Below are 23,912 nucleotides of genomic sequence, written 5' to 3'. Positions count from 1 at the left end.
GTTATTAATAAAGTGTCGCTTTATTACAATAATAAATTGTGCCGTTATAGGAAGTACCTATAAGTCATTGAAGCCACTGTAGTTGATTGCGAAGTCCGCCATTGTTTTTTGAGTTTTTGAGTTGCAGAAACTGATCAGGACTGTATAATAATTGATTGCTAATTGTTACAAAATAATTTGGTGATCTAGGTTGTCTCTGTGTTGCGGAGGCCGCCATTGTTATCTGCGTTGCGGAAACTAATCGAATTTGTTAACCCAATTGTTTATTCTGTGTTGCGGAATGGAAGACGATTCGAAGTTTGGTTTAGGTGGATACAATTTGAGGAAGGTGCCCGCTCAAACTGAAAAAGGAAACCAATACAGGAAGGAGTTGGCACAGGAAAATCAGGATTCATCTAGAAATTCATCTCGTTCATTTGGAACAAGTGCAGCCAGCAAATCTACGCGGTCTATGCGAACTCGTTCTTCTGCTAGAAGTTCAAGATTTGACATAAAGGAGAAATTATTGAACTTGGAAGAACAAAAGGTGTCCGTTAAAGTGGAGCTGGAATTTGCGGAAGAAGAAATGCGGTTGAAACATTTGCACCTTGATAATGAAACAAAATTAATGAAACTTCAGCAGGAAAAGGAACTTGCCAAGGTGGACGCCGTTCTAAGTAAGGTAAAACAATTAGATTCTAAATCCGTTACCTCATTTATGGAGTACTTAGACGAATTACCTACACAATCTACAGATGATATTCAACAATATGTTGATAACATTCCCGAGAAGAACGTTGAACGTAATTCAGTTGATGCTACGTTTGCAACACAACATTACAATACGTATAAACGGCCAACAACGGTATCTTCATTTGGGCAGTATGCGCCAATACCTGGGGTTGTTACGTCGTCGATTGCATCTACTTCATATATGACAGTTCCTACTATATCATTGCCAATAATTACCTCACCTAAAGCTATGACAATTCCTGTACCGACGTGTGTTTTTGCTCAAATACCAGTACCTACAATGACTAAGAATATTAACTCTATGCCTGTTCGGGCAACGTCATCTTTGTTGCTTCCGTCGACATTTGTGCCAGTTAGAGTAACATCCACAATATCGTTTACTCCATCTCAACACATTACAGTTCCATCATCGTTTACTCCATATTCACTTGTTACTTCATTACCACCACAGCGTGTGGAGTCTCAATTCTTGATTCCAGTTTCATCACAAAATATGAAATTTCAGATTGCACCATCACTTGCTACTACGTTACCACCACATCGTGTTGCATGTCAAGCCACGACGCCAGTCTCATCACAAAACTTTCCGATTTCGTCACCATTTGTGCAACCTTCACAGTTTAATCAGCAACAGTTTAATCAGCCACAAGCACCGGTTATGAAAGAGTTAATAGATTCATTACGATTACCAACAGTAAGGGTGGAAAGGTTTGATGGAAACCCTTTAAAATACCCCATGTGGGAATGTGCATTTACCTCTTTAATTGAATCTAAAGCCATATCAGTGAATGAAAAGTTGAACTTACTAAGTCAACATCTGTCAGGAGAGCCGCTAGCCATGATAAGTAACTATATGTTACTACAGTCGGAAGAAGGTTATTATCGTGCACGTAGTGAACTTAAAAATAGATATGGTAACAATGCTGTTATTTCTAAGGCGTTTTTGTACAAGTTAGAAAGTTGGCCAAAGATCCAACCAAGAGATGCGCCTGGTCTTAGAGTATTTTCAGATTTTCTTAACGAAATCGTGGTAGCTAAACAAAAGATTCCAGATTTGGGAGTTTTAGATTACCCTCAAGAGAACCTTAAACTAATAAAGAAGGTACCTTATTTCATAGAAAATAAGTGGCGAAATATTGTACAATCTTATGCTAATGTTGACTCTTTTCCAAGTTTTGAAATATTTACAGGTTTTGTCAGAGCAAGGGCTGATGAAGCCAATATACCAATGTTTATTCAACAACCAACCGTACCACGGATCGATGAACCAGAGAAGAAGCATCAACGCCGACAAACATCTCAATCATTTGCCACCAAAGTGAACGTGCTCTGTACGTATTGCACTAAGGACCATCATATAGATGACTGCGAAGGTTTTAATAAGCTGACAAGACGTGACCGAAAGCAGTATCTGTGTGAACACAAGTTATGTTACGGATGTGGTATGACTAATGAACATCTAGCATACCAGTGCTCTAATGCTATAACATGTAAACATTGTAAAAACAAACATTTATCAAGCTTGCATATTTTTAAGCAAAACGATAAACGCACTGTTAATACGTCTTTGTGCACCTCCGTTACAAGTAAATCATCAAATACTTCTATGATAGTGCCTGTTTGGCTTCGAAGTTCTCGATGTCCACAGAATGAAATTCTAATCTATTGTATTTTGGACCCCCAGTCTAATACTTGTTTTATTTCAGATAGCATTGCTGAGAAACTAAAGTTGGAGGGGAATAAAACCAATCTACTTCTGTCAACTATGCATAGCAAATCATCCGTGTCATGTCGCAAGTTTAGCCACATGGAAGTTGTTAGCTTTGACCGAAAGACTGCGATACCAATTCCTACAGTTTTTTCTAGAGATCAAATTCCAGCCACCAGGTCTCAAATTCCTACTCCAGCTGTTGCAAGTAAGTGGACTCACTTGAACCGCATTTCATCTGTTATTGTTCCTTATATGCAGAATGTGCCGATAGCAATGTTAATAGGAAACAATGTTCCAAATGCCATTAGACCTAGAGACATAATAGCTGGTGGAGAAGATGAACCATACGGACAACTATCAGCTCTTGGATGGGGTGTCGTGGGCACCATGTGCCAAAGGGTTCCGGAAGTGTCGGTGTCTAATCACATGGTTGCTTCGGAAAAAGACTCGATTGTATCACCGAAGAATCGTTTGGTTAGTCAAACTAATGCCAAAGAGATGATTTTGATAATGTATGAACTAGATTTTAATGACGATAAGCCTGGTCAATCTGCAATGTCAGCCGATGATCGTAAATTCATGGATATCATGGAATCAAATGTAGTTCAGCGTACAGATGATCACTACGAAATGCCTCTGCCCTTTAAGATAAGAGAAGGTATGCCGAATAATCGTAACATGGCTTTAAAGCGTCTAAAACAGCTTAAACACAAACTAAATCATAATTCAACCTTTAAGAATGACTACATGAACTTTATGGTAGATGTTCTTGAGAACTGTTCAGAGAAGGTTCCTGTAAACGAACTGGACATGCGTAATGGTGAAATTAATTACGTTCCCCATCATGGTGTATATCACCCGAAAAAGAAAAAACTTCGTGTGGTATTCGATTGTTCAGCCGAGTATGCTGGAACATCATTAAATAAACGTTTATTACAGGGACCCGATATGATTAACAATTTATTTGGAGTCTTAACTCGTTTCAGAAAGGAACCAATTGCTATTCAAGCCGATGTGAAAGGAATGTTTCACCAGTTTTTCGTTTCAGAGCCTGATCGTAACTTTCTTCGATTTCTATGGTGGAAGGACGGTTCTGAAGAAATAGTCGAACATAGGATGACTGTACATCTGTTTGGCGCAGTGAGTTCGCCTGCAGTCGCTAACTTCGGCCTACGAAAGGCTGCTGATGATGGTGAATCTCAATACGGTAAACCAGTTGCTGACTTCATACGTAACGACTTTTACGTCGACGACGGTTTGAAATCTCTTCCATCGGAAGCTGATGCAATTCAATTGATCGACTCTTCTACTAAGATGTGTGCTAAGGCAGGTTTAACATTGCATAAATGGGTAACTAACAATAGACAAGTGTTAAATTCAATTCCCACAGATTTGAGAGCAACCGACTGGAAGGAGATTTCTTTACACGACCAGTTACCTATTGAACGTGCTCTTGGTGTTGTTTGGTGCGTGGAAACGGATACGTTCGAGTTTCGAATGGAATTTAAAGATAATCCAGTCACTCGCCGTGGAATTCTCTCTACTTTAAGTGCAGTATACGATCCGTTTGGTTTCCTGGCACCTGTATTGATTGTTGGAAAACTGATTCTACGAGAGTTGTGTATGTCTCAGCTTGATTGGGACGATCCACTTCCAGATGAGATGTATCATAAGTGGGCCAAATGGCGAAATGATATAATATCAGGAATCGAGAACATTAAGGTCAAACGATGTTTTAAACCGGTTGATTTTGGTTCCGTGAGCAAGGCAGAAATGCATTTTTTCTCAGACGCAAGTGAATTTGCTTATGCTCAATCATCTTACATCAGACTAATTAACACTCTAGGACAAGTGTCCGTATCTTTTCTTTTAGGTAAATCCAGGATTGTACCAAAAACCAAAACCACTACCATTCCAAGGTTGGAACTTGTTGCCGCAGCCTTATCAGCACGTATGAGTGGATTGATAACGAGAGAACTGGCTTACGATGCTACACATTATTATTGGTGTGACAGCAAAGTTGTTCTGGGGTATATCCGAAATGAAGCAAGAAAGTTCAAGGTATTCGTATCTAACCGCATACAACAAATTCATGACCACTCCAGTACCAGTGATTGGCATTACGTTCCATCCGCATCTAATCCAAGTGACTCTGGTACAAGGGGAGTGAGTATTGTTCAGTTGACGAACTCTACATGGTTAAATGGACCGCCCTTCTTGCATAAAAACGAGCCATTACCGACTGCTGAATCTTGTGTGGAAACTGCTGATGTTGACATTTCAGACGAGATGCGGAAGACTACTTGTGTATTTTCTACTTGTATATCTTTAGATTTGTTTCAGAAATGGTTTATTAATTTATGCAATAATTTCTCATCATGGACCAGGTTGCGCAGGGTAATCGCTAGATGTCTGATGTGGAAGAAACGACTGATGGATGCTGCTAAAGTTAATATAAAAGAGGGTAGCATATTTAAATCGATTTCTTCTGACTGTACCATACCTTGCGTAGATGACATTCAAGTAAGTGAGAAGTTAATATTGAAACATGTTCAAGATCAACACTTCTATGATGAGAAAGTATTACTAAGTAAGCTGTTAAACACGAATAGTTTAGAGGATCGTAAATCAGATGTTCAGCTGAAAAGATCAAGTTTTCTATATGGACTAGATCCGTTTTTAGATGAAAACCAACTTATAAGAGTTGGGGGAAGAGTAAAACGTTCCAAGTTTGCATTTGATGTTAAGCATCCCTTGATCTTACCGAAAAGGTGTCATTTAACTAATCTTATTATCTCGCATTTTCATGAGCAGATGAACCATGCCGGGAAAGTTTCAACCTTAAATGAAGTCAGACAACGAGGCTATTGGATAATCCACGGTCTATCTACAGTTGGCGAATTGGTTCATCGTTGTGTGATCTGCCGCAAGTTAAGGGGTAAATTATCGAACCAGAAGATGGCAGACCTACCAATTGAGAGGATTTCAGATGCTGCACCGTTTACCTACAGTGGAGTAGATTTATTTGGACCTTTTAACATAAAAGAAAGAAGAAGCCTCGTAAAAAGGTACGGAGTACTTTTCATTTGTTTATCATCGAAGGCTATACATTTAGAGTCGGCAAATACGTTGGAAACAAATTCGTTCATTAACGCATTAAGACGGTTCGTTAGTGTTCGTGGACCAGTCAGACAACTACATTCGGATAGGGGAACCAATCTTGTCGGTACCAGAAATGAATGGCAAAACGTAAATGAAGACGAGGTCAAGAAATATCTTGTGGGCCAAGGTTGTGATATCCACTTCAAATTTAACTTCCCGTCCGCTAGCCATATGGGAGGAATTTGGGAACGCCAAATTCGTACTGTGAGAAATGCTTTGGCTCCTCTACTCAACATACATGGTAACCAGTTGGATGATGAATGTTTTCGTACGTTGCTTTCCGAAGTCATGAACATTGTAAATTCCAGGCCCCTTACTGTTAACAACTTAAATGACCCAAATTCAATGGAACCGCTAACACCTAATCACATTCTAACCTTAAAACATAAAGTTGTAGTTCCTCCACCAGGTATCTTTCAGAATGCTGATATGTACTGTAGACGGCGATGGAGACGAGTGCAACACTTATCCAACGAGTTTTGGTGTAGATGGCGAAAAGAATACTTATCGTCAATGCAGTCACGGTCAAAGTGGACGTCACCAAAGAGAAACTTCAAAGTTGGCGACGTAGTGCTTTTGAAGGGAGACAACGTTCCACGTAACATCTGGGAATTAGCCAAGGTTATTGCACTGCATCCAAGCGACGACGGGCTCGTAAGAAAGGTTTCAGTCTTCGTTGGACGACGACAATCCGTGCTGGAAAGACCTGTGCACAAACTAGTGCAGTTGGTGCCAGTTGATTGAACTTATGAACTCGATAATACTAGAATCATGGTTAGCCATGCTCTTATATAAAATGTATTGCGAATAATATGGATTTTGGCGATTCGCCATACTGATGATAATCTTTGATTGAATAGACCTTAAGTCTTAATCATAAGTAATTTCATTATTGTTTCAAATCCCCGTCAGTGGAGCCTGATCGTGCTGTTTAATGTTTGTAATGTGTTATTATATTTTATGTTTTGCAAAGATCTCTAGTATCGTTTGCAAGGGAGCCATGTTAAAGTGTGCGCCCTCTATTGTTGTGGTATTTGTACACTTATATGCAAATTATGCTTGTACACTACAGTATAATGCCAATCACGTAAAACGGGATTGAAAGGGACGTTGTGGTTGAAGGCGGTGTTATGTGCGAGGCCTTACAATTTATTATCAGTGTTTCCAGGATATGTATGTAGTATCATATGTTATTTAAAGAATAAACCCTGCATAAAATTAAGCCTTCGTGTACGAGTTATTAATAAAGTGTCGCTTTATTACAATCCTATAGAGCCATAGTAACTAGTTATGTAAAAAAAAAAAGGGTCGAAATTTGGACATTTTTCGAAAATTTTCCTACGGGGGTCCACAGGAATTTTTTCAAAAAATAACCATAATTTCCACCTTTTAAAATTCAATAATCAGGCTATAATATTGCCATTTATGCACATATATTGTGTTAACATCATCTTATAGAGCCATAGTAACGAGTTATGTCAAAAAATAAAAGGATGAAATTTTGGCAATTTTTCGAAAATTTCCCTGCGGGGGACCATAGGAATTTTTTTCGAAAAATGGCCAACATTTCCACTTTCTAAAATTCCAAAATTATGTTATAATATTGCCATTTATGCACATATATTGTGCTAACATCATCTTATATAGCCATAGCAACTAGTTATGTCTAGAAACAAAAGGGTCGAAAAATGGCAAAATTTTCCACTTTTTAAAATTCAAAAATTATGCCATAATATTGCCATTTATGCACATATATTGTGCTAACATCATCTTATAGAGCCATAGTAACTAGTTACGTCAAAAAATAAAAGGGTCGAAATTTGGCCATTTTTCGAAAATTTTCCTGCGGGGGATCATAGGAATTTTATTGAAAAATGGAAACAATTTCCACTTTTTAAAATTTGAAAATTATGCTATAATATTGCCATTTATGCAAATATATTGTGCTAACATCATCCTATAGAGCCATAGTAACTAGTTATGTAAAAAAAACAAAGGGTCGAAATTTGGACATTTTTCGAAAATTTTCCTACGGGGGTCCACAGGAATTTTTTCAAAAAATAACCAAAATTTCCACCTTTTAAAATTCAATAATCAGGCTATAATATTGCCATTTATGCACATATATTGTGTTAACATCATCTTATAGAGCCATAGTAACGAGTTATGTCAAAAAATAAAAGGATGAAATTTTGGCCATTTTTCGAAAATTTCCCTGCGGGGGACCATAGGAATTTTTTTCGAAAAATGGCCAACATTTCCACTTTCTAAAATTCCAAAATTATGTTATAATATTGCCATTTATGCACATATATTGTGCTAACATCATCTTATAGAGCCATAGCAACTAGTTATGTCTAGAAATAAAAGGGTCGAAATTTGGCCATTTTTCGAAAATTTTCCTGCGGGGGACCATAGGAATTTTATTGAAAAATGGAAACAATTTCCACTTTTTAAAATTCCAAAATTATGCCAAAATATTGCCATTTATACACATATATTTTGCTAAAATCATCTTATAGAGCCATAGTAACTAGTTATGTCAAAAAATAAAAGGGTCGGAATTTGGCCATTTTTAGAAAATTTTCCTGAATTTTTTCGAAAATGGCAAAAATTCCCACTTTATAAAATTCAATAATTATGCTATAATATGGCCATTTATGCAAATATATTGTTCTAACATCATCTTATAGAGCCATAGTAACTAGTTATGTCAAAAAATAAAAGGGTCGAAAGATGGATATTTTCCGAAAATTTCCCTGCGGGGGACCATAGACATTTTTTCAAAAAATAACCAAAATTTCCACCTTTTAAAATTCAATAATTAGGCTATAATATTGCCATTTATGCACATATATTGTGTTAACATCATCTTATAGAGCCATAGTAACGAGTTATGTCAAAAAATAAAAGGGTGAACATTTGACCATTTTCCGAAAATTTCCCTGCGGGGGACCATAGGAATTTTTTTTCGAAAAATGGCCAACATTTCCACTTTCTAAAATTCCAAAATTATGTTATAATATTTCCATTTATGCACATATATTGTGCTAACATCATCTTATAGAGCCATAGTAACTAGTTACATCAAAAAATAAAAGGGTCGAAATTTGGCCATTTTTCGAAAATTTTCCTGCGGGGGACCATAGGAATTTTATTGAAAAATGGAAACAATTTCCACTTTTTAAAATTCAAAAATTATGCCAAAATATTGCCATTTATACACATATATTTTGCTAACATCATCTTATAGAGCCATAGTAACTAGTTATGTCAAAAAATAAAAGGGTCGAAATTTGGCCATTTTTCGAAAATTTTCCTGCGGGGGATCATAGGAATTTTATTGAAAAATGGAAACAATTTCCACTTTTTAAAATTCAAAAATTATGCCATATTATTGCCATTTATGCAAATATATTGTTCTAACATCATCTTATAGAGCCATAGTAACTAGTTATGTCAAAAAATAAAAGGGTCGAAAGTTGGATATTTTCCGAAAATTTCCCTGCGGGGGACCATAGACATTTTTTCAAAAAATAACCAAAATTTCCACCTTTTAAAATTCAATAATTAGGCTATAATATTGCCATTTATGCACATATATTGTGTTAACATCATCTTATAGAGCCATAGTAACGAGTTATGTCAAAAAATAAAAGGGTGAAAATTTGACCATTTTTCGAAAATTTCCCTGCGGGGGACCATAGGAATTTTTTTCGAAAAATGGCCAACATTTCCACTTTCTAAAATTCCAAAATTATGTTATAATATTTCCATTTATGCACATATATTGCGCTAACATCATCTTATAGAGCCATAGTAACTAGTTACATCAAAAAATAAAAGGGTCGAAATTTGGCCATTTTTCGAAAATTTTCCTGCGGGGGATCATAGGAATTTTATTGAAAAATGGAAACAATTTCCACTTTTTAAAATTCAAAAATTATGCCATATTATTGCCATTTATGCAAATATATTGTTCTAACATCATCTTATAGAGCCATAGTAACTAGTTATGTCAAAAACAAAAGGGTCGAAATTTGGACTTTTCCTACGTGGGACCACAGGATTTTTTTCAAAAAATGGCCAACATTTCCACTTTCTAAAATTCCAAAATTATGTTATAATATTGCCATTTATGCACATATATTGTGCTAACATCATCTTATATAGCCATAGCAACTAGTTATGTCTAGAAACAAAAGGGTCGAAAAATGGCAAAATTTTCCACTTTTTAAAATTCAAAAATTATGCCATAATATTGCCATTTATGCACATATAATGTGCTAACATCATCTTATAGAGCCATAGTAACTAGTTACGTCAAAAAATAAAAGGGTCGAAATTTGGCCATTTTTCGAAAATTTTCCTGCGGGGGATCATAGGAATTTTATTGAAAAATGGAAACAATTTCCACTTTTTAAAATTCAAAAATTATGCCATATTATTGCCATTTATGCAAATATATTGTTCTAACATCATCTTATAGAGCCATAGTAACTAGTTATGTCTAGAAACAAAAGGGTCGAAATTTGGCCATTTTTCGAAAATTTTCCTCCGGGGGACCATAGGAATTTTATTGAAAAATAGCAAAATTTTCCACTTTTTAAAATTCAATATTATGCTATAATATTGCCATTTATGCAAATATATTGTGCTAACATCATCCTATAGAGCCATAGTAACTAGTTATGTCAAAAAAAAAAAGGGTCGAAATTTGGCCATTTTTCGAAAATTTTCCTACGGGGGACTACAGGAATTTTTTCGAAAAATGGCCAACATTTCCACTTTCTAAAATTCCAAAATTATGTTATAATATTGCCATTTGTGCACATATATTGTGCTAACATCATCTTATAGAGCCATAGCGACTAGTTACATCAAAAAATAAAAGGGTCGAAATTTGGCCATTTTTAGAAAATTTTCCTGCGGGGGACCATAGGAATTTTATTGAAAAATGGAAACAATTTCCACTTTTTAAAATTCAAAAATTATGTCATAATATTGCCATTTATACACATATATTTTGCTAACATCATCTTATAGAGCCATGTCAAAAAAACAAAAGGGTCGAAATTTGGCCATTTTTAGAAAATTTTCCTGCGGGGGACCATAGGATTTTTTTCGAAAATGGCAAAAATTCTCACTTTTTAAAATTCAATAATTATGCTATAATATGGCCATTTATGCAAATATAATATTGTTCTAACATCATCTTATAGAGCCATAGTAACTAGTTAGGTTAAAAAATAAAAGGGTCGAAATTTGGATATTTTCCCAAAATTTCCCTGCGGGGGACCATAGGAATTTTTTCGAAAAATGGCAAAAATTTCCACTTTTTAAAATTCGAAAATTATGCTATAATATTGCCATTTATGCAAATATATTGTGCTAACATCATCCTATAGAGCCATAGTAACTAGTTATGTAAAAAAAAAAAGGGTCGAAATTTGGACATTTTTCGAAAATTTTCCTACGGGGGTCCACAGGAATTTTTTCAAAAAATAACCATAATTTCCACCTTTTAAAATTCAATAATCAGGCTATAATATTGCCATTTATGCACATATATTGTGTTAACATCATCTTATAGAGCCATAGTAACGAGTTATGTCAAAAAATAAAAGGATGAAATTTTGGCAATTTTTCGAAAATTTCCCTGCGGGGGACCATAGGAATTTTTTTCGAAAAATGGCCAACATTTCCACTTTCTAAAATTCCAAAATTATGTTATAATATTGCCATTTATGCACATATATTGTGCTAACATCATCTTATATAGCCATAGCAACTAGTTATGTCTAGAAACAAAAGGGTCGAAAAATGGCAAAATTTTCCACTTTTTAAAATTCAAAAATTATGCCATAATATTGCCATTTATGCACATATATTGTGCTAACATCATCTTATAGAGCCATAGTAACTAGTTACGTCAAAAAATAAAAGGGTCGAAATTTGGCCATTTTTCGAAAATTTTCCTGCGGGGGATCATAGGAATTTTATTGAAAAATGGAAACAATTTCCACTTTTTAAAATTTGAAAATTATGCTATAATATTGCCATTTATGCAAATATATTGTGCTAACATCATCCTATAGAGCCATAGTAACTAGTTATGTAAAAAAAACAAAGGGTCGAAATTTGGACATTTTTCGAAAATTTTCCTACGGGGGTCCACAGGAATTTTTTCAAAAAATAACCAAAATTTCCACCTTTTAAAATTCAATAATCAGGCTATAATATTGCCATTTATGCACATATATTGTGTTAACATCATCTTATAGAGCCATAGTAACGAGTTATGTCAAAAAATAAAAGGACGAAATTTTGGCCATTTTTCGAAAATTTCCCTGCGGGGGACCATAGGAATTTTTTTCGAAAAATGGCCAACATTTCCACTTTCTAAAATTCCAAAATTATGTTATAATATTGCCATTTATGCACATATATTGTGCTAACATCATCTTATAGAGCCATAGCAACTAGTTATGTCTAGAAATAAAAGGGTCGAAATTTGGCCATTTTTCGAAAATTTTCCTGCGGGGGACCATAGGAATTTTATTGAAAAATGGAAACAATTTCCACTTTTTAAAATTCCAAAATTATGCCAAAATATTGCCATTTATACACATATATTTTGCTAAAATCATCTTATAGAGCCATAGTAACTAGTTATGTCAAAAAATAAAAGGGTCGGAATTTGGCCATTTTTAGAAAATTTTCCTGAATTTTTTCGAAAATGGCAAAAATTCCCACTTTATAAAATTCAATAATTATGCTATAATATGGCCATTTATGCAAATATATTGTTCTAACATCATCTTATAGAGCCATAGTAACTAGTTATGTCAAAAAATAAAAGGGTCGAAAGATGGATATTTTCCGAAAATTTCCCTGCGGGGGACCATAGACATTTTTTCAAAAAATAACCAAAATTTCCACCTTTTAAAATTCAATAATTAGGCTATAATATTGCCATTTATGCACATATATTGTGTTAACATCATCTTATAGAGCCATAGTAACGAGTTATGTCAAAAAATAAAAGGGTGAACATTTGACCATTTTCCGAAAATTTCCCTGCGGGGGACCATAGGAATTTTTTTTCGAAAAATGGCCAACATTTCCACTTTCTAAAATTCCAAAATTATGTTATAATATTTCCATTTATGCACATATATTGTGCTAACATCATCTTATAGAGCCATAGTAACTAGTTACATCAAAAAATAAAAGGGTCGAAATTTGGCCATTTTTCGAAAATTTTCCTGCGGGGGATCATAGGAATTTTATTGAAAAATGGAAACAATTTCCACTTTTTAAAATTCAAAAATTATGCCATATTATTGCCATTTATGCAAATATATTGTTCTAACATCATCTTATAGAGCCATAGTAACTAGTTATGTCAAAAAATAAAAGGGTCGAAAGTTGGATATTTTCCGAAAATTTCCCTGCGGGGGACCATAGACATTTTTTCAAAAAATAACCAAAATTTCCACCTTTTAAAATTCAATAATTAGGCTATAATATTGCCATTTATGCACATATATTGTGTTAACATCATCTTATAGAGCCATAGTAACGAGTTATGTCAAAAAATAAAAGGGTGAAAATTTGACCATTTTTCGAAAATTTCCCTGCGGGGGACCATAGGAATTTTTTTCGAAAAATGGCCAACATTTCCACTTTCTAAAATTCCAAAATTATGTTATAATATTTCCATTTATGCACATATATTGCGCTAACATCATCTTATAGAGCCATAGTAACTAGTTACATCAAAAAATAAAAGGGTCGAAATTTGGCCATTTTTCGAAAATTTTCCTGCGGGGGATCATAGGAATTTTATTGAAAAATGGAAACAATTTCCACTTTTTAAAATTCAAAAATTATGCCATATTATTGCCATTTATGCAAATATTATTGTTCTAACATCATCTTATAGAGCCATAGTAACTAGTTATGTCAAAAACAAAAGGGTCGAAATTTGGACTTTTCCTACGTGGGACCACAGGATTTTTTTCAAAAAATGGCCAACATTTCCACTTTCTAAAATTCCAAAATTATGTTATAATATTGCCATTTATGCACATATATTGTGCTAACATCATCTTATATAGCCATAGCAACTAGTTATGTCTAGAAACAAAAGGGTCGAAAAATGGCAAAATTTTCCACTTTTTAAAATTCAAAAATTATGCCATAATATTGCCATTTATGCACATATAATGTGCTAACATCATCTTATAGAGCCATAGTAACTAGTTACGTCAAAAAATAAAAGGGTCGAAATTTGGCCATTTTTCGAAAATTTTCCTGCGGGGGATCATAGGAATTTTATTGAAAAATGGAAACAATTTCCACTTTTTAAAATTCAAAAATTATGCCATATTATTGCCATTTATGCAAATATATTGTTCTAACATCATCTTATAGAGCCATAGTAACTAGTTATGTCAAAAACAAAAGGGTCGAAAAATGGCAAAATTTTCCACTTTTTAAAATTCAAAAATTATGCCATAATATTGCCATTTATGCACATATAATGTGCTAACATCATCTTATAGAGCCATAGTAATTAGTTACGTCAAAAAATAAAAGGGTCGAAATTTTGCCATTTTTCGAAAATTTTCCTGCGGGGGATCATAGGAATTTTATTGAAAAATGGAAACAATTTCCACTTTTTAAAATTCAAAAATTATGCCATATTATTGCCATTTATGCAAATATATTGTTCTAACATCATCTTATAGAGCCATAGTAACTAGTTATGTCAAAAACAAAAGGGTCGAAATTTGGACTTTTTTCGAAAATTTTCCTACGGAGGACCACAGGAATTTTTTCAAAAAATAACCAAAATTTCCACCTTTTAAAATTCAATAATTAGGCTATAATATTGCCATTTATGCCCATATATTGTGTTAACATCATCTTATAGAGCCATAGTAACGAGTTATGTCAAAAAATAAAAGGGTGAACATTTGACCATTTTCCGAAAATTTCCCTGCGGGGGACCATAGGAATTTTTTTTCGAAAAATGGCCAACATTTCCACTTTCTAAAATTCCAAAATTATGTTATAATATTTCCATTTATGCACATATATTGTGCTAACATCATCTTATAGAGCCATAGTAACTAGTTACATCAAAAAATAAAAGGGTCGAAATTTGGCCATTTTTCGAAAATTTTCCTGCGGGGGACCATAGGAATTTTATTGAAAAATGGAAACAATTTCCACTTTTTAAAATTCAAAAATTATGCCAAAATATTGCCATTTATACACATATATTTTGCTAACATCATCTTATAGAGCCATAGTAACTAGTTATGTCAAAAAATAAAAGGGTCGAAATTTGGCCATTTTTCGAAAATTTTCCTGCGGGGGATCATAGGAATTTTATTGAAAAATGGAAACAATTTCCACTTTTTAAAATTCAAAAATTATGCCATATTATTGCCATTTATGCAAATATATTGTTCTAACATCATCTTATAGAGCCATAGTAACTAGTTATGTCAAAAAATAAAAGGGTCGAAAGTTGGATATTTTCCGAAAATTTCCCTGCGGGGGACCATAGACATTTTTTCAAAAAATAACCAAAATTTCCACCTTTTAAAATTCAATAATTAGGCTATAATATTGCCATTTATGCACATATATTGTGTTAACATCATCTTATAGAGCCATAGTAACGAGTTATGTCAAAAAATAAAAGGGTGAAAATTTGACCATTTTTCGAAAATTTCCCTGCGGGGGACCATAGGAATTTTTTTCGAAAAATGGCCAACATTTCCACTTTCTAAAATTCCAAAATTATGTTATAATATTTCCATTTATGCACATATATTGCGCTAACATCATCTTATAGAGCCATAGTAACTAGTTACATCAAAAAATAAAAGGGTCGAAATTTGGCCATTTTTCGAAAATTTTCCTGCGGGGGATCATAGGAATTTTATTGAAAAATGGAAACAATTTCCACTTTTTAAAATTCAAAAATTATGCCATATTATTGCCATTTATGCAAATATATTGTTCTAACATCATCTTATAGAGCCATAGTAACTAGTTATGTCAAAAACAAAAGGGTCGAAATTTGGACTTTTTTCGAAAATTTTCCTACGGAGGACCACAGGAATTTTTTCAAAAAATAACCAAAATTTCCACCTTTTAAAATTCAATAATTAGGCTATAATATTGCCATTTATGCACATATATTGTGTTAACATCATCTTATAGAGCCATAGTAACGAGTTATGTCAAAAAATAAAAGGGTGAACATTTGACCATTTTCCGAAAATTTCCCTGCGGGGGACCATAGGAATTTTTTTTCGAAAAATGGCCAACATTTCCACTTTCTAAAATTCCAAAATTATGTTATAATATTTCCATTTATGCACATATATTGTGCTAACATCATCTTATAGAGCCATAGTAACTAGTTACATCAAAAAATAAAAGGGTCGAAATTTGGCCATTTTTCGAAAATTTTCCTGCGGGGGACCATAGGAATTTTATTGAAAAATGGAAACAATTTCCACTTTTTAAAATTCAAAAATTATGCCAAAATATTGCCATTTATACACATATATTTTGCTAACATCATCTTATAGAGCCATAGTAACTAGTTATGTCAAAAAATAAAAGGGTCGAAATTTGGCCATTTTTCGAAAATTTTCCTGCGGGGGATCATAGGAATTTTATTGAAAAATGGAAACAATTTCCACTTTTTAAAATTCAAAAATTATGCCATATTATTGCCATTTATGCAAATATATTGTTCTAACATCATCTTATAGAGCCATAGTAACTAGTTATGTCAAAAAATAAAAGGGTCGAAAGTTGGATATTTTCCGAAAATTTCCCTGCGGGGGACCATAGACATTTTTTCAAAAAATAACCAAAATTTCCACCTTTTAAAATTCAATAATTAGGCTATAATATTGCCATTTATGCACATATATTGTGTTAACATCATCTTATAGAGCCATAGTAACGAGTTATGTCAAAAAATAAAAGGGTGAAAATTTGACCATTTTTCGAAAATTTCCCTGCGGGGGACCATAGGAATTTTTTTCGAAAAATGGCCAACATTTCCACTTTCTAAAATTCCAAAATTATGTTATAATATTTCCATTTATGCACATATATTGCGCTAACATCATCTTATAGAGCCAAAGTAACTAGTTACATCAAAAAATAAAAGGGTCGAAATTTGGCCATTTTTCGAAAATTTTCCTGCGGGGGACCATAGGAATTTTATTGAAAAATGGAAACAATTTCCACTTTTTAAAATTCAAAAATTATGCCAAAATATTGCCATTTATACACATATATTTTGCTAACATCATCTTATAGAGCCATAGTAACTAGTTACGTCAAAAAATAAAAGGGTCGAAATTTGGCCATTTTTAGAAAATTTTCTTGCGGGGGACCTTAGGAATTTTTTCGAAAATGGCAAAAATTCCCACTTTATAAAATTCAATAATTATGCTATAATATGGCCATTTATGCAAATATATTGTTCTAACATCATCTTATAGAGCCATAGTAACTAGTTATGTCAAAAAATAAAAGGGTCGAAAGTTGGATATTTTCCGAAAATTTCCCTGCGGGGGACCATAGAAATTTTTTCGAAAAATGGCAAAAATTTCCCCTTTTTAAAATTCGATAATTATGCTATAATATGGCCATTTATGCAAATATATTGTTCTAACATCATCTTATAGAGCCATTGTAACTAGTTATGTCAAAAAATAAAAGGGTCGAAATTTGGATATTTTCCGAAAATTTCCCTGTGGGGGATCATAGGAAATTTTTCGAAAAACGGCAAAAATTACCACTTTTTAAAATTCAAAATTATGCTATAATATTGCCATTTATGCAAATATATTGTGCTAACATCATTCTATAGAGCCATAGTAACTAGTTATGTCAAAAAAAAGGGTCGAAATTTGGAAATTTTTCGAAATTTTTCCTACGTGGGACCACAGGATTTTTTTCAAAAAATAACCAAAATTTCCACTTTTAAAATTCAATAATTAGGCTATAATATTACCATTTATGCACATATATTGTGTTAACATCATCTTATAGAGCCATAGTAACGAGTTATGTCAAGAAATAAAAGGGTGAAAATTTGGCAATTTTTCGAAAATTTCCCTGCGGGGGACCATAGGAATTTTTTTCGAAAAATGGCCAACATTTCCACTTTCTAAAATTCCAAAATTATGTTATAATATTGCCTTTTATGCACATTATATTGTGCTAACATCATCTTATAGAGCCATAGCACCTAGATATGTCTAGAAACAAAAGTATCGAATATGGCAAAATTTTCCACTTTTTAAAATTCAATAATTATGCTATAATATTGCCATTTATGCACATATATTGTGTTAACATCATCTTATAGAGCCATAGTAACGAGTTATGTCAAAAAATAAAAGGGTGAAAATTTGACCATTTTCCGAAAATTTCCCTGCGGGGGACCATAGGAATTTTTTTTCGAAAAATGGCCAACATTTCCACTTTCTAAAATTCCAAAATTATGTTATAATATTTCCATTTATGCACATATATTGTGCTAACATCATCTTATAGAGCCATAGTAACTAGTTACATCAAAAAATAAAAGGGTCGAAATTTGGCCATTTTTCGAAAATTTTCCTGCGGGGGACCATAGGAATTTTATTGAAAAATAGAAACAATTTCCACTTTTTAAAATTCAAAAATTATGCCAAAATATTGCCATTTATACACATATATTTTGCTAACATCATCTTATAGAGCCATAGTAACTAGTTATGTCAAAAAATAAAAGGGTCGGAATTTGGCCATTTTTAGAAAATTTTCCTGCGGGGGACCTTAGGAATTTTTTCGAAAATGGCAAAAATTCCCACTTTATAAAATTCAATAATTATGCTATAATATGGCCATTTATGCAAATATATTGTTCTAACATCATCTTATAGAGCCATAGTAACTAGTTATGTCAAAAAATAAAAGGGTCGAAAGTTGGATATTTTCCGAAAATTTCCCTGCGGGGGACCATAGACATTTTTTCAAAAAATAACCAAAATTTCCACCTTTTAAAATTCAATAATTAGGCTATAATATTGCCATTTATGCACATATATTGTGTTAACATCATCTTATAGAGCCATAGTAACGAGTTATGTCAAAAAATAAAAGGGTGAAAATTTGACCATTTTTCGAAAATTTCCCTGCGGGGGACCATAGGAATTTTTTTCGAAAAATGGCCAACATTTCCACTTTCTAAAATTCCAAAATTATGTTATAATATTTCCATTTATGCACATATATTGCGCTAACATCATCTTATAGAGCCATAGTAACTAGTTACATCAAAAAATAAAAGGGTCGAAATTTGGCCATTTTTCGAAAATTTTCCTGCGGGGGACCATAGGAATTTTATTGAAAAATGGAAACAATTTCCACTTTTTAAAATTCAAAAATTATGCCAAAATATTGCCATTTATACACATATATTTTGCTAACATCATCTTATAGAGCCATAGTAACTAGTTATGTCAAAAAATAAAAGGGTCGAAATTTGGCTATTTTTAGAAAATTTTCTTGCGGGGGACCTTAGGAATTTTTTCGAAAATGGCAAAAATTCCCACTTTATAAAATTCAATAATTATGCTATAATATGGCCATTTATGCAAATATATTGTTCTAATATCATCTTATAGAGCCATAGTAACTAGTTAGGTAAAAAAATAAAAGGGTCGTCGAAATTTGGATATTTTCCGAAAATTTCCCTGCGGGGACCATAGGAATTTTTTCAAAAAATGGCAAAAATTTCCACTTTTTAAAATTCGAAAATTATGCTATAATATTGCCATTTATGCAAATATATTGTGCTAACATCATCCTATAGAGTCATAGTAACTAGTTACGTCAAAAAAAAAGGGTCGAAATTTGGCAATTTTTTGAAAATTTTCCTACGGGTGACCACAGGAATTTTTTCAAAAAATAACCAAAATGTCCACCTTTTAAAATTCAATAATTAGATAATTAGAGCCATAGTAACTAATTACATAAAAAAAAAAAAGGGTCGAAATTTGGCCATTTTTCGAAAATTTTCCTGCGGGGGACCATAGGAATTTTATTGAAAAATGGAAACAATTTCCACTTTTTAAAATTCAAAAATTATGCCAAAATATTGCCATTTATACACATATATTTTGCTAACATCATCTTATAGAGCCATAGTAACTAGTTATGTCAAAAAATAAAAGGGTCGAAATTTGGCCATTTTTAGAAAATTTTCCTGCGGGGGACCTTAGGAATTTTTTCGAAAATGGCAAAAATCCCACTTTATAAAATTCAATAATTATGCTATAATATGGCCATTATTCAAATATATTGTTCTAACATCATCTTATAGAGCCATAGTAACTAGTTATGTCAAAAAATAAAAGGGTCGAAAATTGGATATTTTCCGAAAATTTCCCTGCGGGGGACCATATAAATTTTTTCAAAAAATAACCAAAATTTCCACCTTTTAAAATTCAATAATTAGGCTATAATATTGCCATTTATGCACATATATTGTGTTAACATCATCTTATAGAGCCATAGTAACGAGTTATGTCAAAAAATAAAAGGGTGAAAATTTGACCATTTTTCGAAAATTTCCCTGCGGGGGACCATAGGAATTTTTTTCGAAAAATGGCCAACATTTCCACTTTCTAAAATTCCAAAATTATGTTATAATATTGCCATTTATGCACATATATTGTGCTAACATCATCTTATAGAGCCATAGTAACTAGTTACATCAAAAAATAAAAGGGTCGAAATTTGGCCATTTTTCGAAAATTTTCCTGCCGGGACCATAGGAATTTTATTGAAAAATGGAAACAATTTCCACTCTTTAAAATTCAAAAAATATGCCATAATATTGCCATTTATACACATATATTTTGCTAACATCATCTTATAAAGCCATAGTAACTAGTTATGTCAAATAATAAAAGTGTCGAAATTTGGCCATTTTTCGAAAATTTCCCTGCGGGGGACCATAGGAATTTTTTCGAAAATGGCAAAAATTCCCACTTTTTAAAATTCAATATTTATGCTATAATATGGCCATTTATGCAAATATAATGTTCTAACATCATCTTATAGAGCCATAGTAACTAGTTATGTCAAAAAATAAAAGGGTCGAAATTTGGATATTTTCCGAAAATTTTCCTGCGGGGGACCATAGGAATTTTTTCGAAAATGGCAAAAATTCCCACTTTTTAAAATTCAATATTTATGCTATAATATGGCCATTTATGCAAATATATTGTTCTAACATCATCTTATAGAGCCATAGTAACTAGTTATGTCAAAAAATAAAAGGGTCGAAATTTGGATATTTTCCGAAAATTTCCCTGCGGGGGACCATAGGAATTTTTTCGAAAAACGGCAAAAATTTCCACTTTTTAAAATTCGAAAATTAAGCTATAATATTGCCATTTATGCAAATATATTGTGCTAACATCATCCTATAGACCCATAGTAACTAGTTATGTCAAAAAAAAAGGGTCGAAATTTGGACATTTTTCGAAAATTTTCCTACGGAGGACCACAGTAATTTTTTCAAAAAATAACCAAAATTTCCACCTTTTAAAATTCAATAATTAGGCTATAATATTTCCATTTATGCACATATATTGTGTTAACATCATCTTATAGAGCCATAGTAATGAGTTATGTCAAAAAATAAAGGGGTGAAAATTTGGCCATTTTTCGAAAATTTCCCTGCGGGGGACCATAGGAATTTTTTTCGAAAAATGGCCAACATTTCCACTTTTTAAAATTCCAAAATTATGTTATAATATTGCCATTTATGCACATATTATTATTGTGTGTGCTAACATCATCTTATAGAGCCATAGCAACTAGTTATGTCTAGAAACAAAAGGGTCGAAAATGGCAAAATTTTCCACTTTTTAAAATTCAATAATTATGCTATAATATTGCCATTTATGCACATATATTGTGCTAACATCATCTTATAGAGCCATAGTAACTAGTTACATCAAAAAATAAAAGGGTCGAAATTTGGCCATTTTTCGAAAATTTTCCTGCCGTGACCATAGGAATTTTATTGAAAAATGGAAACAATTTCCACTCTTTAAAATTCAAAAAATATGCCATAATATTGCCATTTATACACATATATTTTGCTAACATCATCTTATAAAGCCATAGTAACTAGTTATGTCAAATAATAAAAGTGTCGAAATTTGGCCATTTTTCGAAAATTTTCCTGCGGGGGACCATAGGAATTTTTTCGAAAATGGCAAAAATTCCCACTTTTTAAAATTCAATATTTATGCTATAATATGGCCATTTATGCAAATATATTGTTCTAACATCATCTTATAGAGCCATAGTAACTAGTTATGTCAAAAAATAAAAGGGTCGAAATTTGGATATTTTCCGAAAATTTTCCTGCGGGGGACCATAGGAATTTTTTCGAAAATGGCAAAAATTCCCACTTTTTAAAATTCAATATTTATGCTATAATATGGCCATTTATGCAAATATATTGTTCTAACATCATCTTATAGAGCCATAGTAACTAGTTATGTCAAAAAATAAAAGGGTCGAAATTTGGATATTTTCCGAAAATTTCCCTGCGGGGGACCATAGGAATTTTTTCGAAAAAAGGCAAAAATTTCCACTTTTTAAAATTCGAAAATTAAGCTATAATATTGCCATTTATGCAAATATATTGTGCTAACATCATCCTATAGACCCATAGTAACTAGTTATGTCAAAAAAAAAGGGTCGAAATTTGGACATTTTTCGAAAATTTTCCTACGGAGGACCACAGTAATTTTTTCAAAAAATAACCAAAATTTCCACCTTTTAAAATTCAATAATCAGGCTATAATATTGCGATTTATGCACATATATTGTGTTAACATCATCTTATAGAGCCATAGTAACGAGTTATGTCAAAAAATAAAAGGGTAAAATTTTGGCCATTTTTCGAAAATTTCCCTGCGGGGGACCATAGGAATTTTTTTCGAAAAATGGCCAACATTTCCACTTTCTAAAATTCCAAAATTATGTTATAATATTGCCATTTATGCACATATATTGTGCTAACTTCATCTTATATAGCCATAGCAACTAGTTATGTCTAGAAACAAAAGGGTCGAAAAATGACAAAATTTTCCACTTTTTAAAATTCAAAAATTATGCCATAATATTGCCATTTATGCACATATATTGTGCTAACATCATCTTATAGAGCCATAGTAACTAGTTACGTTAAAAAATAAAAGGGTCGAAATTTGGCCTTTTTTCGAAAATTTTCCTACGGAGGACCACAGGAATTTTTTCAAAAAATAACCAAAATTTCCACCTTTTAAAATTCAATAATTAGGCTATAATATTGCCATTTATGCACATATATTGTGTTAACATCATCTTATAGAGCCATAGTAACGAGTTATGTCAAAAAATAAAAGGGTGAAAATTTGACCATTTTTCGAAAATTTCCCTGCGGGGGACCATAGGAATTTTTTTCGAAAAATGGCCAACATTTCCACCTTTTAAAATTCCAAAATTATGTTATAATATTGCCATTTATGCACATATATTGTGCTAACATCATCTTATAGAGCCATAGCAACTAGTTATGTCTAGAAACAAAAGGGTCGAAATATGTCAAAATTTTCCACTTTTTAAAATTCAATAATTATGCTAAATATTGCCATTTATGCACATATATTGTGCTAACATCATCTTATAGAGCCATAGTAACTAGTTACATCAAAAATTAAAAGGGTCGAAATTTGGTTATTTTTCGAAAATTTTCCTGCTTGGGACCATAGGAATTTTATTGAAAAATGGAAACAATTTCCACATTTTTAAATTCAGAAATTATGCCATAATATTGCCATTTATACACATATATTTTGCTAACATCATCTTATAAAGCCATAGTAACTAGTTATGTCAAATAATAAAAGTGTCGAAATTTTGCCATTTTTAGAAAATTTTCCTGCGGGGACCATAGGAATTTTTTCGAAAATGGCAAAAATTCCCACTTTTAAAAATTCCTATGGTCCCCCGCAGGGAATTTTTCGGAAAATATCCAAATTTCGACCCTTTTATTTTTTGACATAACTAGTTACTATGGCTCTATAAGATGATGTTAGAACAATACATTTGCATTGCCTTTTAAAATTCCAAAATTATGTTATAATATTGCCATTTATGCACATATATTGTGCTAACATCATCTTATAGAGCCATAGCAACT

The 23,912-nt window shown here is 32.5% G+C and overlaps 1 protein-coding gene across 1 annotated transcript; it reads left to right on the top strand.

Annotated features, from left to right (window-relative positions):
* Positions 1–280: 280 nt before the first annotated feature.
* LOC144850513 (uncharacterized) lies at positions 281–6,513 on the top strand. Its single transcript, XM_078707796.1, has 2 exons — positions 281–5,293; positions 5,546–6,513. Exons 1-2 carry the CDS (start codon positions 281–283, stop codon positions 6,347–6,349), a joined length of 5,817 nt encoding a protein of 1,938 aa, XP_078563922.1. The 3' UTR covers positions 6,350–6,513.
* The last annotated feature ends 17,399 nt before the right edge of the window (positions 6,514–23,912 follow it).

Source organism: Antedon bifida, chromosome 8 (assembly GCF_963402885.1).
Source record: "Antedon bifida chromosome 8, ecAntBifi1.1, whole genome shotgun sequence".
Classification (NCBI taxonomy): Eukaryota; Metazoa; Echinodermata; class Crinoidea; order Comatulida; family Antedonidae; genus Antedon; species Antedon bifida.
The sequence above is the reverse complement of the archived record's forward strand: the minus strand, read 5'-3'. Positions and strand labels throughout refer to the sequence as shown.